Genomic DNA, 16859 nt, shown 5'->3' with positions numbered 1-16859 from the left:
ACTATGTGTTGATGCCCCATTACTCCCACCTAGCCCTGGTGGCTGGGCACATGCTCCGGCCCCTCCTTCGGGCCTGATGTCTCCACTGGGACCCACGATGGCTGGAAAGATGGGAGAGGAAAGGAGAGGAGAGTTGCTCCTATCTGCTCTGTGGCAGCCAGCCTGATCTTGTGCACTGCAGCGGGAGCCCTTCCCTCTGGGTCCCACTCTCACCTCCACCTTCTTGTGTGTGGAAACAGAGTTCTGCTCTTGACTCCATGAGATATTGTGGAGGCAAAAACACATTAGGGGGCCAGAAACATACAGTAGTCTTCTCCAATATTTCCATTGCAGAGGCGCTAGGCCCTTCCTGTCCCCTGATTTCGCCATCCCTGATATGTCCTACAGAGCCCTCTCACCTCCTTACTGATTCAATGAGAGAAGTTGACAATATACCACCTCCTGCATGAGGCAGGAACATAAATACTATGAATAGGTTACTGGCACAACCACTAGTTTGACTGACACAACTAACACATTAAATCTATAATAGGATAACACTACTTTGAAAAAAGATACGTGATGAAATCCTGGCCCCAGTTAAGTCAATGGCACTTTGCCACTGACTATAATGGGGCCAGGATTTGACTTTAGGAGATTACTTTTGAATTGAAAGCAAGTTACCCATGTAGTAGTTTTGGTATTGTGATCAATAAAGAATGGTCTCCCATTTGGTGCATGTCGGACTTCCCAGCCTTTAGGGAGAAATCCTTGCTCGACTTCAGCTTGTTGATTAGAAGACTGTTGTGATGGATCACTTGATGTTTGTGGTTGACGTCCTGTAGAAGTACTTTGGACACTTGATAGTTGACTTGTTTCTATTGTAGTCTGTCACATATTAGATGAGAAAAATAAAGTTATGTACAGTTTGGTCTGAACACAAAGCCAGTGTAATGTTAACAATTCATGTTAAAGCCAAAAATAGCAAGGGGCTTTTGGAGATGTGAATGGAGTGGTCCTAATTTGTTTACTGTAAAGAGAGACACCTTCATATCTGGGAAAGTTAAATATAATTATTCTGAGTCCTTCCATTATTTTTGTTTTTCCGGAGAGTGTTCCTCAACCCTTTTGTTACTCAAATATACTTTGTTCAAATAAGGTTCTCCCAAATAATTCTCTCCTGTTACTAAACTCTCCATGTAATTCTCTCAATACTCAACTCAATCTGACATCATAATCAAGTCATTGACTGATATAATAGATACAGGAGTATGATCTCATTGCAGGCATGTCAAAATTAGATAATGCCAGTGGAACATTTAAACCCTCAAGTGAGCATAGTGAATTCCTATCAAAATAAACTACTTTTGTTTCCCTGTTGTTCCCAGTGAGAGTCCCTCTTACTCTCACAAGAGATGCAGCACTGTCTCTGAAGCAGTATGTTTCAATATGACAATCAACACTGTAACAGAGTATTCACACTAATGAGAAATTTAAGATATACAACAATGCCTTTGCTCAGAACAGGAGTGTTGAAAGTATACTCCAAATCTAGCTCCAAATGTAAGTTTCTATTATCAGTTTACATTTAATTGCTGTAGTTGTACTGAGGCTGACCCTCCTCAAGTTGTCACGAGGGGGAGCAGTGTACTCTAAATTGTTTTGTCATGTATCATGTTGTGCAGACTGGGACTCCCTTCCCATTGGTAGGTAAGAAAGCTATTGTCTTTCCTTGGAGATCAACATACTTCTTTCTACTGTAGTACCTGTATCTTTGATTGGTGATGACTTTTTCATAAGACTATTACTACACATTACACAGATTTGCTCAAGCCAAGTATCAGCAAAACTGAGTGATAAGCCACTGATTAAGGTCTCAAAGTTTACTGCGGTCTTAAAGGCCTCTCACAATATTAAGATGTTTCAGGGCATGATTACCTGGCCCATTTACACATCTTGTATTGTTTAATATATGAGGTTCTATACATTAAAATGCATTTGATAAATGTAGACATTTACATAAAAAATAACCCTTGTAGTACAGTCAGATATTCAGATTCTCCACGTAAAATTTTAAGGCAATAAGAATTTCCTTAAAAAGTTCTTGAAGCGGGACTAGAGGAGAATTGAGGGAAAAAAAACACGTTGTCAAGGCTTCCCACTGTTAATACATATTACAATGCAACTTCTTTGAAGCAGAGGATGTCTGTTTTGTGACGCATCATATAAATCAATGGCCTAGAAAGAGGTAGGGTGATAGGTCACCTGACACATTAAGGATCAGAGAAATTTCAATTTGTATAATTAGAGAATAAGTTAGTGTTTGTATCCCACTCTGGTTTAAGAATTTGAAGGATCTCACTGACAGAAGAAAACTTGTCATTTACTAATTCAGAAACATCTGGATTTATATAAGGATGCGTACCAGGAGTTTTGAAAAAAGAACACGTGCAATATAGCAATAATAAAGAGGACTGGTTTAACATATGAAAAATACCAGCCCCCTACCCCTCACATATAGACCACTAGTCTTTAACATGGTTTACATATTTCAGATATTTGGTTTCATCGAACTGGTCTCTAGACAAGTTCAGTAATTGTGCAGTGTATTTAAAAAGATTATTTGATATGTATAGCTATTCAATATCTTTTCATTCCAGGATATACGAATGAAACAATGGAGAGAACTTAAAAATACCTGCACAACAGGTTTTACCCAGGTAGTAGTTCTGGAATTGTGATCTATATAATATGACCTTCCTTTTTCATCTTGCCTTTCTTCCCAACCTGGAGGTAATCCAGATGAAGTAGGGAGTAACTAAAATTAAGAGGAAAAAATTACTGACTAGCAAATAGACTTCATCCATCAGATTTCCCCAAATCAGAAGTCATAAAGGGAAAGTTTTTAGTTGTTTAAATCCATATTGGATAACATGACACCAGAGAAGCCAACCACATTCTTATCTCTCAAAACAATCTGAGTTGATGGAAAATATGTTTTAAAAAAATCTCTTTTGGTTTGGCTGTTTTAGCCTAGAATTTATGGCTGTTAAGTTACTATGACGCTGCAAAGGCATATGGGAGCACAATGCAAAAATGCTAGAATTGTACTGTTGATAAAGCAAGATGATTTACCTTAAAAAAAAAAAAAGTCTCACATCTACATGTTAAAATTCTTTCCTCCTCCAGGCTACAACCATATATTAAATCATCATTAAACTAAAAATGTGAACTTGGAAGATGGAAGCCTTCTGGTGGGACTCAAGTCTTGCAAGACCCACAAACTGATTTTGTCAGGATAGCTACCAGAAGCTGAAGGCTAAATCTCACCTGCATTTCAATACTTTACCCATGGTAAAAAAAAGTTTCACAACAAGTGAATTTTCAGATTCCTATGCTCTACAAAATGATGTTTTGGAATATAACCTACCACAGGAAGTGCAGGCTGTTCCTCAACTCTGTATGTTTGCAGGCTACCTCTTCTGCTGGAATTGTTCTGGAAAATATGAAAGAACTGTAAATCACTTATGATTGTTGCTTTTTTGATGCTACCAAGCAATGCAACAATAATGCAACAAAGAAAATATTCAGTTTTCATTCAAGCTGCCTCATTGTTTTTTCAGCAAAATAATATTTAAAACGAAATTTTGAAAAATATTATAGGAGGTATTAACCATCTGCTCATGGAGTCTATGACAACTTGTACTTCTGTTTAGAACCTAGTCAAGCTAATGCCAGTTGCAACAGACTATGAATTGATATATAGGCATTAAGATACTAGAATTGTTACCACTCTGTCACATTAAGTATTTAATTTATAAAATACAGCTGAGCCTGAGGACACAGCTATTACAGAATTACTACTGTGTCCTGTAACTAGACTCAGCTTTCGACATGGTAAATTTTGAGATCCCTAACACCAGACAACTATTAGGTAGAGGAGTAAACCTACTAAGGAGGCAACGTGCAAGTCATCTAGCTTCTGAGGAAGGTGATGGAATTCCAACAGCGATGTTAACTCTGGACCTTACTCAAGCATGTCATATTACTAGTATATATACTATAGCTGCTGAAATTGAGCAGGCTTTGTTTCAACTCCCTTCAAAAGCTAAAGGGCCAAAATCCATTTGCTATAGATGTAAGATCTTAGCTACAGTTTCTGCTAAGAACTTTTCATATAGGCCTGGAGTCCACAGCGTAGCCTGGGCCATGGGAGCTGGCTAATAGAGAACAATACATGGCTATGAGAAAGCTGGGGTAAACAGATAACCTTGTGTGTTTCAAGTCAGTGAGCGGAGTCAGCATAACTCCAGATGTAACTGGGCATCCTTATCACAAGTTATAGACATATGAAGCGCTGAGAAAGGCCTCACGGTTACTCCCTAATGCAGGGAGGAGATAGTGGTACAATACCCCTCAGATCCCAGACAGAGTTCGGGGAGAGGCCTAATATGATTGACATGAGTTATGACACCCTCCCCTCACAGATGTATGCCAATCCAAGCCCACAGAAATGCAAGGATAAACTTACAAACAATTGTTATTGTTAAGTACTAATTACTGCTTTTTTGCTTTAAATCTCCAGGGAAGTACCTGTTGGTCAACCGGTAGAGCTGCTTCCTAATTTTGGGGTCCAGGGAAATGAGATTTTAATCTATATACTTTATTAGACATAGTTTGGGGATAATTACCTGTGGGTCAGCAATATGTTAATTTGGTCCTTGGACGGAAGCATTATGTAATCTTTTAGACTACTGGCTTATTGTGCTTATCTTGTCTTGCTGCTAGAACCTATCCAGGGGTTTGGGAAAACCCATCCCTGTCGCTTCTCTCTGCCCAGTGAGCACCATATATAATCTATTGTAACTAACTGTTTTGCAGTGTCTCTGAGCCTGATAAGCAAGGGGACACTCCACCAGCGCTGTGCGTAAAACTCCTGTGCTTGACTCTACACGGTTCCATTTTGGTCCTTCAGAGGCTAACGGCTGCGAAAGGATGGATCTTCCTTATTCTGGACACGGTATAGGAAGAGTGAGGCTCTACTGCTATACCTCTTCTTTGGGAGGGAGGGGCACACAGGATATCTTCTGCACCTCACCTTTCCCTAAAAATAACTTTACCATCTGCCTCTTTTCCTGTTCAGACTTCCAAAGCAGCCACAGTATGAAGTGACAGTTTCACTGCTGTCCACGGGATTCTGAACTTCAGGAATTAAGGGCTTGTCTACATGGTGGGGTAAAGCGTACTATGGGGGTGTGATTTCTAAAGCACACTATTATGTTGCGAATTAATTGGTCTGCGTAAACCCCGCTGGTGGCTTACTAAATATTTAAAGTATGTTAAATCACATCAGCAGGATCTAATACAGACCAATTAATGCACACCACATTAGTGAACTTTAAAAATCACACCACTTAGTGTGTGATACCCCACTGTGTGGACAAACCTTAAGTTGAGTACAGTCTTATCAAGTAAAGGAAAGAGCAGCAGCACTGGAAATGCCTGCATCTTCACAATCAGAAGGGCTAGAGATGTAAGTGAAAAAACTCCAAAACCCAAAAGTTCTGATGGCTTAGCATACCTTACCTCCCTGGGTAAGCTTCTTTCAATGGTATGGTTTTTTTTCAAAATGCATCAGATTACAACAAAGTTGTCTCCAATCCCTTGATTTAGCGGTCTTGGTAACGTAAATTATTTCTCTCAAGTTTACCCCACACGAGAGGACAATGATATGGTATTGATATTTCCTCAAAAATGTACTGCTGTAAATTTAAGTACAGTTCTAGAAGTGTTCTTCTGTAGTACTTTTTGGTGGTATTCTAGACAGCATGATAGCTAGAACACAAGCTAGATTTGCGAACTCAAGTAATTCAATGCAGACGCTACTTTAGGTCCCATGGAAAAAGTCTTGTTTTACAAAAACGAAGTGGGGAAAAATGAAAAAAAAAAAAAAACACATTTTATTTGGCTAGTAGGTCTAGTATATCAAGATTATCCTTAAGCCTCTGCATGAACTGAAGTAAAATGACGGATGCTCTTGGTTTGAAATATTGATTTTAGCTCCGACAACATAAAATAAAAAAATCTAAAGCTAACTAGGACTGGTGTTCCCCTTAATTTAAGAGTTTCTCAGTACAGTAACTACAAAAGTGATATTACATAATATTTGCTGTAAGAAATTCAGGTTAGAATTAGCTTTTGGGAAAATAATTTGCAGATTCACTAATCATGTTAAAACAATTGGAAAAATGTGTGCTCTCTCACACTGCAGGAAGTTGGTTGGCCAGTGGCTGAACTCCCAGAGATAGTAAGTCTGGTATTCAATTCTTCTGCAAGGTGAGACTGCATATCAGAGCTGCTCTGTGGCAGTAGTGTTGGAAGATTCTGATTGCTGTACACAGTGGCCTCATCTTCAGTTATAACTTCCCAGCTCTTTTTTTCAGAAAAAGAAGAAAAAAACAGTATATTTTAGGTTACAAAACCTCAGATCAAGCTTTTTGACTACAGGAAAACATTGATTTGTATCTTAAACCCATACAATTTTTACCTCGGGAGAATCTCTATTGTCTAGATTTTCGGTTTCCTCTGATATCTGTCGCCGATGGGTGAATGCATGCTGTGCCTCCAAATGAATATTACCATTGTCAACATCAGCTAGATTGTCCCTGCACAAAAGCAAGCAACAGTAAAATAGTCATCTGTATCTTCCAACAGTAAAGTTCGTAATAGACCAGACTAGCAACAAAAACATTGCTTATGGCCACTTTTGCCAATAGGAGTAGCAGCCAGAAGCTACAAAATGAAGTTAAGTTCAGTAGAAAGCAGAAGAGTAGAGAAAAATAGGGAGCAGGAAGTAGGAGTCAAACAAAGGAACTGAACAGCAAATATATTTTAATAGTTCATGTGCCGGAAGGAGAGATCATTCAAACTACATGAGAAGGATTTCAGGTGGCCACTACTGGTAAGGAGGAAGCAGTCTTAGAGGCATCAAAGGAATTTCTTCTCCATACACAGTCATTATTAGTCTCTGCTGAGACTACAAGTAGCTTCCATTATGCAGGAAACATACATTGTGAATATTTGTCACTTTGCAAAATGAACTGAGTACTGTGTGAGTTGAATTGCTCACCAGCCAAGGTGTAATAGCTTTTTTAGTCATTATAGTAGGTCTACACTTTAAATAAAAGGTGTAAAGTTGGGTTAGCTAACTTGCAGTAGTTAACTGGCTGAAATAGCAGTAAACTAACATAGTTTAGCTAATCAGACTTAAGAACACTTTTTATTTGAATTGTAGACATACAGAAAAAATTAAAATGAAGATCTCCATTACTAATTCCTGAGCTATTCATTCCCTGACTTGCATTATTATACAGAATGACAAAAGTGAATTGCCAGTCGCAGTAAAGTATACTTTGAATCTTAGAAGTCAGAAGACATACTGAGCAGTGGGTCTTTTCCATTGTGTTCTTCTAGATTCATGGTTGACAAAGTAGGTTCTACCCAGGATATCTTGTCTTTCTTCCCAGCCTGGAGGTAGAGGAGGAGATTCTTGTTGCTGCTGTTGCGGCTGGCAAGCAGCATCCGGTTGGTCCAATATAATCCAGCCAGGCTATGAGACACAAGACTAATAACTAAGTAAAGATACTTAACATTCATTAGTGTTAAACCTGTAAAAGGAGATGTGTCCCAGTTTATCAAGCCACTGTCCTCTTATTCAATACCTTATCAAAAATGCACATCTTCTGTGATAATTATGGAAAAATAAAGCACTAAGCTATCTTCACTCCTGGATTTTAAGTGAATCCTTTAGACATTTTATATTATGAAGTCTTCAGGACATGAACTGATTTTAGGTATTTTAAAATGACAATCAGCACTAACAAAATGTTAAGTGAGATGTTATAGTGGAACTGGACTGTACACCTCCTTACAAATCTCACACCATTTAGTTTTTCCCCATGAAGTCCTTGATAATGCATTTTATTAGCTGTTTTTCCAGTGTCAGCATGTACATACCATGGGCCTAGCCACTTTAGAATTTATTGCCACAAACTATATTTAGACCTGTATGGATACAGAGAAGTGGAGGAGCAGTATCTGTTTTTATTATTTGTATTATTGTAGCACCTTAAGCTTAATACTACTTAAGCTTAATATATAGGAATTTGTTATTTTCTGGTTTGGGAATAGGAAAGATACTCAATGGATATTAAAATTAAGGAGTCTTATATGCAAGGTTCCAGTCCATAAATTTGTAGTAGGTGTATCTGCTTAATTTATGGGTTTTATAACAGAAACCGTCTTAACTATACCTGCAGAAGTGGTGCTGTTGAAATAGCTGTTTAAGGTGTTGCGGAAAAGCTCTTTACATCTAAATTGGATGTAATTACTTATAATTAGAAAACAAAATAGCTAAAATAAAAAATTTCTCTTCCACTAGATAAATTTCAAGTTTTTGTAACAGAGCAGATCATCATCATGACGACTAGTTAACAATATTACATAGGAAGATGGAAATACTGGAAAGTGTTATTCCCAAGCACTTATGGCCACTAAAGCTAGAGGTCAGCAAATAGTTTTGCTTGTATTTTGTTGACTTAGATTTTTACAACTGCTGTCTGTTTCCTGTGGAATTACAGCTATATAAAGGCGAGAAGTAATTCTTAAAAAATGATGGGAATGCTTTGACATCACAATTACACAAAGGACAGTACAGGAATTTTAGATCTCCTTCTGATTCCAAACTAACCGATTTATCAAATTTCTAAAAGGTTGCTTGCAGCATCATCATTTTTAGAAGATATTTTTATGCCTACAACCTTTATTAGGTAGAGTTACAAGAACAAGTCAGACCATACGCTCTTCAGCACCGAACAGTTTTCTCACCTCCAGGTCTTCCACCTGTTCTGTGTTTTCTTCTTCAGATCCATTGTTTTTAGGCAAGTATGTCATTTTTAATCTTAGGTGACCTTTAACTCTTGACTTGTGACTGCAGAAGAGAAAAAACTGTTATTGTGCAATGATATTAAATAAAATCATTAGCCATTTTGTCACACTTGTGAAAGATACCAGATTATTTTGGTAACTTTCGGTCAGACCACGAATCCTATGTAGAAGGAGCATGTGATTTGGTTTTAACGGTGTGAAAAAAATCTTTACATTTTTGGCTATATCAAAGCAATGGTAATTGAAATCTACTGTGACAATTGCAATTGGGCTTTATACTTTATCTTGAAAGTAGAAGGCTTTGAAATACTCTTGGAATTTTGTAACACATGAAAAGCTACCCAGAAGATCCAAATATTTAATTAGGAAGCCTGCTTAGTTCTGTTATCAAAAAATCTCTACAGGGTGGAGGTCTGAATACATCAGGTTTAGCTGATGATAATCCTGAAAAAGTGTAAGTTTCTTGGGGTGAGGATCAGTAGTGCAACCAGAATAATCAGTTACCAGATTTTCAAAGATAAATAGGAATTTACCATTTATATAATGAGTACTGACAATACGATGCCAGCTCTCTCACTAAAGTATGTGAGAAAGATTCTTTTGTGAAAATGGAGTTGAAACATAGTTTTATTACTTCAAGTATTATGGTGAAATAATGATACTGAAAATTTACAATTATAGACACAAGTTTAATCTGAAGTGCCAAGAAACTTACAAACTTCTTTTTCAAAGTAATAACTAATTAGCGACAATTACACAGTGGTAGTGAAGATTTTTTTGCTTGTTTTGGTTTTTTTTTTTTTTTTTTTGAGTAGTGAACTGAAAAGATATTTCATTTTGCTCTCATGAAAGTTTCCATAATGTGCAATGCAAACTGATAAAAAAATCAATAGGAATACTAATGCAACCATTAACATTATCGATAGCCAGTATTTGAACTACTGTTTAGCGTAGACCTCACTGAAAAAGCTGTATTTAGAGGAACTTTCAGTCCTGTATGCCTAGTTTTCTCCTCAAAACCTTAAATTACCTTTTAGTATTTAGCGCTATGCCGCAATAATACTAGGAATGTGAAAATAACTTTTTTCATACCAATTTTATCCTTTTGCTTTTTAAAGAGAATCAGCTACCCTGGTTTATTGATTGTTGAGGTCAATTTGAGCACAGTTCTGAAAGTGGGGTTAGTTAATTTGCCTATCTATTGACTGACTGTCTTTACAGCATGCCTGGATCTGTGGCACTGCCTTTCCATTGCAGAGCACTGTTACACTCATGTCTTGGAGACAGTATTGAGGTAGATTTGTGAACAATAGCAGCATTTGAGGTACAGCAAGCATGGATTTTTCATAGGTTTGCAGAAAAGAAAAATACGTGTGCCTTTCTTAACTCTGGAAGGGAAGTAACTTGGAGATGACAGATTAATTTATTCTTTTGCATTTGAAATACTTCCCTTACTTCTTAGTTGGTTAAAAAGAAAGGAAGATTCCACTACAGCACGAAGACTTTCCAGCTGTATTTCTAAACAGAAATCAATTGGAAAAAGTTAACATCCATATTTCCTTAAGAAGTTTATGTTTATTAAACTTAGGCACATTGTCAGCAATACTTAAGCAATGTTCAATTTTCTGTAGCTTTAGTGCCTGCATGTAGAAAGGAAAATAAAATCTGTAGTGTTTGGGACAGGGATGGAGTAATAAGGTTCACACTTTGTGTTTTTAAATTCCTGGCTTCCCTAATACACGCCTATAGGACTAAATACTTTTCAAATGAAAAAATAAGTTATATTTTTAACTACAGTCAAATGCAACTTACTTGGATTAAGCCACACACAAAAAGGAACATCGTTTCTAGATTAGAGGAGGATACAGTTGATAGCTAAAATGGTTCAAATATGGCATAATACTGAGTAGTGATTTTACTATGTAATGTATAACCATTACTAATGGACTATGTTATTACTTTAGCCTCAGGAACTTTACCTCATATGCTGCTGAAAAAAATGTTATAATTTAAAATTAGTTTTCAGAAATTTAAACAAGTGCCAGCACTGATTATTACTTTAATATACTGCTCTATTGAGGTGCTCAAATACTATGGTGACACATAAAAGTACATAAAGAAGCTACAGTTCATAGCAAGTTACAGTTTGCACAGGAAAGTTAACATTTTAAAAATGTTTGCTATTTACTGACCTTCTTGGATGAAGAACAAAATCTTTAAAGGTGTATGGTCTCTCCATATTTGGATTTTCTGTCTGAAATGAAACAATGTTTGTTTTTTCAAGTCTAATCTGCAAAATCAAACATTTGCATCTTCAAAAATATTTGAAATCTATAAGCCCTCTTTCCCCCCCAAGAGGATAGACATTTTCTTCATGTAACCAAAAGATTTTAGTAAAATAAGAAGATATTAATGTCTGACTTAGTAGTTAACTTAGTTGCCACACTGAAGAAAAAAAAAACTGTGACCTTTTTTCCCTCACAGTATAGTTTCTAATGCTTGGGGGAAGCGGGAGCAGGGGAAGTTTGAGGCAATTGTGTTTAGCCTGGAACAGAGGTGATTTCTTTATTTTCAGATACTCCACATTTAATACAAGTGTTACCATATCCCTCCCCCCACTCAATATTTTTCAAATAAAAAAAATATAGGTCAGATATATTAATTGCATTCCAGCTCTAGTGCCAGAGAATCCACAAACAGCGAACAAAAAGTTATGAGTTTTTGCAAGCCTCTGGCTTCTCATGCATATAAGTGAATCTGACTCACAAGAAACCGCAAAGGCATATTACATACTCAGATATAATTTATAGCAATGTATCTGAGGTCACAGGTACAAAGAGAACTTTTTTTTTTTAATTCTACCTTCTGATATATGCAAAGAGCCATCCTAAAAACATTACACCATCTATAATTTACTCTTTAAAAATTATATGCAAGTCACAGCTGACACTTATTCTGTAACCATTACAATAATATCTGAATTTTACAGTGCTATGCGATAAGCGTGTTAGCCTTAACTTTGAATTTCTTGCCTGACACAGATGTTTACTAAGAGATAGGCTGTTCAAAATTTCTGGGGCATAATTCCAAACTAGTTAAATAATAAATTTTAATCATTTGTATCATATGCTTGGGGGGGGGGGGGAGGATGGGAATATACACATTTACTGTATCTGAACTCCACTCAGTTATAAATGATTTTACATCGAACTGTCCCAGCTTTAAAGTGGGAAAATACTACCATCTATCCAGGCATGTACTTTAAAAAAAAAAAAAAAAAAAAAAAAAACCTGGCTATTGTGTATCCAAAGGCTTCTGGGCTCCTTAGTAGATTTAGCATGAATGCTGCGTGCCCAAATAGATCCAGAAACTGGAGAATATATAATATTCTAGACTTATAATATTTGCATGAAAAGTGTAAAGTTTATACAAAATGCAAATAGCACAATTAGAAGAAACAGATTTCTGGATTATATGATAACTACTCAGGCTGACAAGTGCAAAACATTATTAGCACTAATTCGTTGTGGGGTACCATTTTCCACGTCCAAACTCAGAAATGCAAAAAGTAAGTTAGCTGAAAATAACTTAACATGGGAAAGAAGATCAAGGATTAAATAAAGTATCGCTTTCAATGTTATTAATTGTATTTACTGTAGCACCTAGGAGCCCCTATCATGGACCAGAACCCCATTGGGCTAGCTGCTGTACAAACAGAACAAAAGGACAGCCCCTCTCTAACATAAAATAGGATTATAAAAAAATTGTTTAAGTCACACTCCACAATGGGTTAAATTTGCATAAATGGATAGCTAAACTGCATATGCAAACTAGATAACTGATCAATAACAGTCTAAAAGGCAAACTACATATATGAAAGTTTAATTTTATGTATATTTATAAGCATATTTTTGAAAGTGAAGTTTTTTATCTCAAGCTTAACAACAAATGATGGCAGACTATTATCAATATGAAGATAACGTAACAGTGTAACAGACAACTCTATTCTGCTGCATATGGAAATGATTTTCAGCTTTTAAAGACGTTAACAGAGCAAAAGAAATTCATTTAGCTGGTAAGAGGAATTTGTCAGATGAATAAAATAAGAAGTTGCAACTATTTGTTGCAATAATAAGACCAGAGGGCTTTTCTAGTGCAGTAACTAGGAAAAGCTACCAAGTTATTGTCTTTTCAGAATATCCAATACCTATCGCCCTGAAAAGCTCATTACTTCTGTTAAAGAAATGATACAGTATTAAAAAATTACTCATTAGCAGTCTCTGAAAGTAAGAAGCATTCTACCATCACTTTTTATAAGGACTGTCAAGTGATAAAAAAAGTAAATTAATCACACTGTTAAACAATACAATACCATTTATTTAAATATTTTTGGATGTTTTCTACATTTTAAAAAACATATGGATTTCAATAACACAGAATACAAAGTGTACAGTGCTCACTTTATATTTATTTTTGATTACAAGTATTTACACTGTATAAAAAAAGAAAAGACCGTTACTCACCTTTGTAACTGTTGTTCTTCGAGATGTGTTGCTCATATCCATTCCAATTAGGTGTGTGCGAGCCGCGTGCATGATCGTCGGAAGATTTTTACCCTAGCAACACTCGGTGGGTCGGCTGAGGCACCCCCTGGAGTGGCGCCTTCATGGCGCCGGATACATGCCCCAGCCGACCCAGCGCCCCCTCAGTTCTTTCTTGCCGGCTACTCTGACAGAAGGGAAGGAGGGCAGGTTTGGAATGGATATGAGCACCACATCTCGAAGAACTACCGTTACAAAGGTGAGTAACCGTCTTTTCTTCTTCGAGTGCTTGCTCATATCGATTCCAATTAGGTGAATATGTGGGAACAGGTGCCCCAACCCCTTGAGAAATCTGCTGACCATGGGATTGGAGAAGACTGAACGCCCGTTTTCGCCCAGGTGGAAAGCTGAAATAGCTGCCAGGTACACTCTGATGGATGATATTGCCAAGCCCTGCTATTTTAAGGACAGGAGATAGTCCAAGATGATAGGTACTGACACCTGTAGGAGGGACGTATGACTGAGTGCACCAGCAGGAAAAACGCTTCCACTTGGCTAAATACATGGACCTGGTAGAGGGCTTCCTGCTACCCAAAAGGACCTTCTGAACCAAGCGAGAGCAGCGCAGCTCAGATTGAGTTAGCCATGCAGAATCCATGCTGTAAGGTGGAGGGACTGCAGGTCGGGATAACAGAGTCGTCCGTGGTCCTGAGTGATCAGGTCTGGCCACAGCGGGAGTGGTATACCAGTGCTGTCTGGGCCACGCCGGGGTAACTAAAATCAGACGGGCTCTGTCCCTGTGCAGCTTGAGCAGGACCCTGTGGACTAGCGGGAATGGAGGAAAGGCGTAGCACAGGTGATCCTTCCACTGTATTAGGAAAGCGTCCGACAGGGAACCTGGAGAGCATCCTTGGAGAGAGCAGAACACCTGGCATTTCCGATTCTCATGAGAGGCGAATAGATCCATCAGGGGAAAGCCCCACTTCAGGAAGACAGGAGTGGATGACGTCCAGGTGAACTGACCACTCGTGAGCCTGGAATGATCTGCTGAGGTGGTTAGCTAAGGTGTTTTGGACTCCTGGGAGAGACGCTGCCACCAGATGGATCAAGTGGGCTATGCAGAATTCCCACAGATGAGTGGCCTCTTGACAGAGGGGGGATGACCGGGCTCCCCCTTGCTTGTTGATGTAAAACATGGCTGTTGTGTTGTCTGTGAGGACTGCCACACAATGGCCTGGAATGCACTCTCGGAATGCTTGACACGCCAGGCGCACTGCTCTGAGTTCCCATACGTTGACATGCAGGGATAACTCTCCTGCCGACCATAGCCCCTGTGTACCGAGGTTCCCGAGGTGGGCTCCCCATCCCAGGGATGACGCATCTGTGACTAGGGACACGGAGGGCTGCGGGGTGTAAAATGACACCCCTTCGCACACTGATTTGGGGTCCAGCCACCAGCCTAGAAAGGCTAATATCCCTGACCGTGCTCAAGCTGTCCCGACCTGGGCGGTACACTGTTGATAGCCAGGCTTGGAGTGGACATAGTCACAGCCTGGCGTGCTGGTCACATACGTGCAAGAGGCCATGTGTCCCAGGAGGCATAAGCATGTTTTCACGGTCAAGGTCGGGAAGCTTTGCAGGTTGTGGACGATGTTCGCCAGGAATTGGAAGCGTGCTTCTGGCAGAAGTGCCCGGGCTAGGCCTGAGTCTAAGACTGCTCTTATGAATTCTATCCTCTGGGTTGGTACCAGAGTGCATTTCACAACACTGAGCAGGAGGCCCAGTCGATCGAACATGTTCATGGTGAGCTGAACATGAGCCTGCACCTGATCCCTAGAGCGACCCCAAATAAGCCAGTCGTCGAGATATGGGAACATTTGGATCTGTCGTCGACGAAGGGAGGCAGCCAAGACAGCCATGCACTTGGTAAACACCCTGGGGGGCCATAGACAGGCTGAAAGGAACGACGGTGAATTGAAAGTGCTGTTGATTGACCACAAAGCGAAGGAAACGTCTGTGCGCTGGGTAGATTGCAATGTGGAAGTATGCACCCTTCATGTCGAGGGCGGCGTACCAGTCTCCAGGATCTAAGGAAGGAATAATGGTCCCTAGTGAGACCATGCGGAACTTCAATTTTACCATGAATTTGTTGAGTCCACCTAGGTCCAAGATAGGCTGAAGCCCGCCCTTGGCCTTGGGGATTAAGTAGTAATGAGAGTAAAAGCCCCTGCTCCTTGACTCTCTTGGAACCTCCTCTATCGCTCCCACAGCCAGGAGCGATTGGACCTCCTGTAGAAGGAGGTGCTCATGAGAAGGGTCCCTGAAGAGGGACGGGGAAGGAGGGTGGGAAGGGGGGGAAAAAGCAAATTGGACAGAGTATCCCCTTTCCACTGTGTGTAAGACCCAACCGTCAGATGTTATGTGAGACCACACAAGGAGGAAATGGGAGAGACTATTTTGGAAAGACGGGGAAGGATCCTGAATGGAGACTGGTGCTCCATCCTCGGGTGCACCTTCAAAAAGTTCTGCTGATGGCTTGGGAGGGCCCTGGACTTGGTTGGCTTGGTGCTCAGTTTGTTTTCTTTTACCACCTTGGCTGCGTCTTCTAAAGAAGTCCTGTCTTGGCCGAGGGGGAGGGTAGGATCTCCGAGGCTGCGGTCTGAAGGGCCTTCTCTGTGTTACTGGGGTACGCATTCCCAGAGAGTGCATGATAATTCTCGAGTCCTTCAGACTCTGCAGCCTTGAGTCCGTCTTTTCGGAGAACAGGCCCTTGCCATCAACGGGCGGGTCCTGGAGGGTCTGCTGCAACTCTGGTGGTAAGCCAGAGACCTGCAGCCATGAGATGCGGCGCATGGCTATGCCCGAGGCCAGGGTCTTAGCTGCTGAGTCCGCCTCGTCCAGAGAAGCTTGTTGGCCACCCTGAGCTGCAAGCCTCCGTCTGAGTACACCTTGTGCCCAAACAAGTCTAGTCATCTAGAGTCCTTTGATTTAGGCGCTGGGGCCTGCTGACCGTGCCGTTCCTTCTCATTGACCGAAGCCACGACAAGGGAGCATGGTTGGGGGTGCGTGTAGAGGTACTCATATTCCTTTGAGGGGACAAAGTACTTCCTTTCCACCCCCTTGGCCATATGTGGAATAGAGGCTGGCGACTGCCAGATTGTCTTGGCATTGGCCTGTATATTCCGTACGACAGGGAGGGCCACTCTGGATGGTGCCTCCGCCGACAGAATGTCAACCACAGGGTCCTCTACCTCCACCACCTCCTCTACCTGGAGGTTCATATTGTGTGCCACCCTGCGGAGCAGTTCCTGGTGGGCGCGAAGGTCCATAGGAGGAGGGCTTGAAACTGTAGTCCCCGCCACTGCCTCATCAGGTGAGGATGAGGAAGATACC

General features: G+C 39.9%; 1 protein-coding gene across 2 annotated transcripts in view; it reads right to left on the bottom strand.

Annotated features, from left to right (window-relative positions):
- NEDD4 (NEDD4 E3 ubiquitin protein ligase) overlaps window positions 1-16859 on the bottom strand; it is a 125284-nt gene that overhangs the window by 16516 nt on the left and 91909 nt on the right. For both annotated transcript variants that reach the window (XM_074966301.1, XM_074966300.1), the window contains 8 exons: window positions 11118-11179; window positions 8866-8968; window positions 7419-7588; window positions 6527-6644; window positions 6244-6411; window positions 3410-3475; window positions 2678-2797; window positions 664-867 (listed from right to left, as the gene is read on the bottom strand). In XM_074966301.1, the coding sequence (XP_074822402.1) occupies window positions 664-867; window positions 2678-2797; window positions 3410-3475; window positions 6244-6411; window positions 6527-6644; window positions 7419-7588; window positions 8866-8968; window positions 11118-11179 (1011 nt within the window). The remainder of the gene's footprint in view (window positions 1-663; window positions 868-2677; window positions 2798-3409; window positions 3476-6243; window positions 6412-6526; window positions 6645-7418; window positions 7589-8865; window positions 8969-11117; window positions 11180-16859) is intronic.

This window comes from Natator depressus, chromosome 10, assembly GCF_965152275.1.
Source record: "Natator depressus isolate rNatDep1 chromosome 10, rNatDep2.hap1, whole genome shotgun sequence".
Lineage (NCBI taxonomy): Eukaryota > Metazoa > Chordata > Testudines > Cheloniidae > Natator > Natator depressus.
This window is presented reverse-complemented; position numbering and strand designations above follow the sequence as displayed.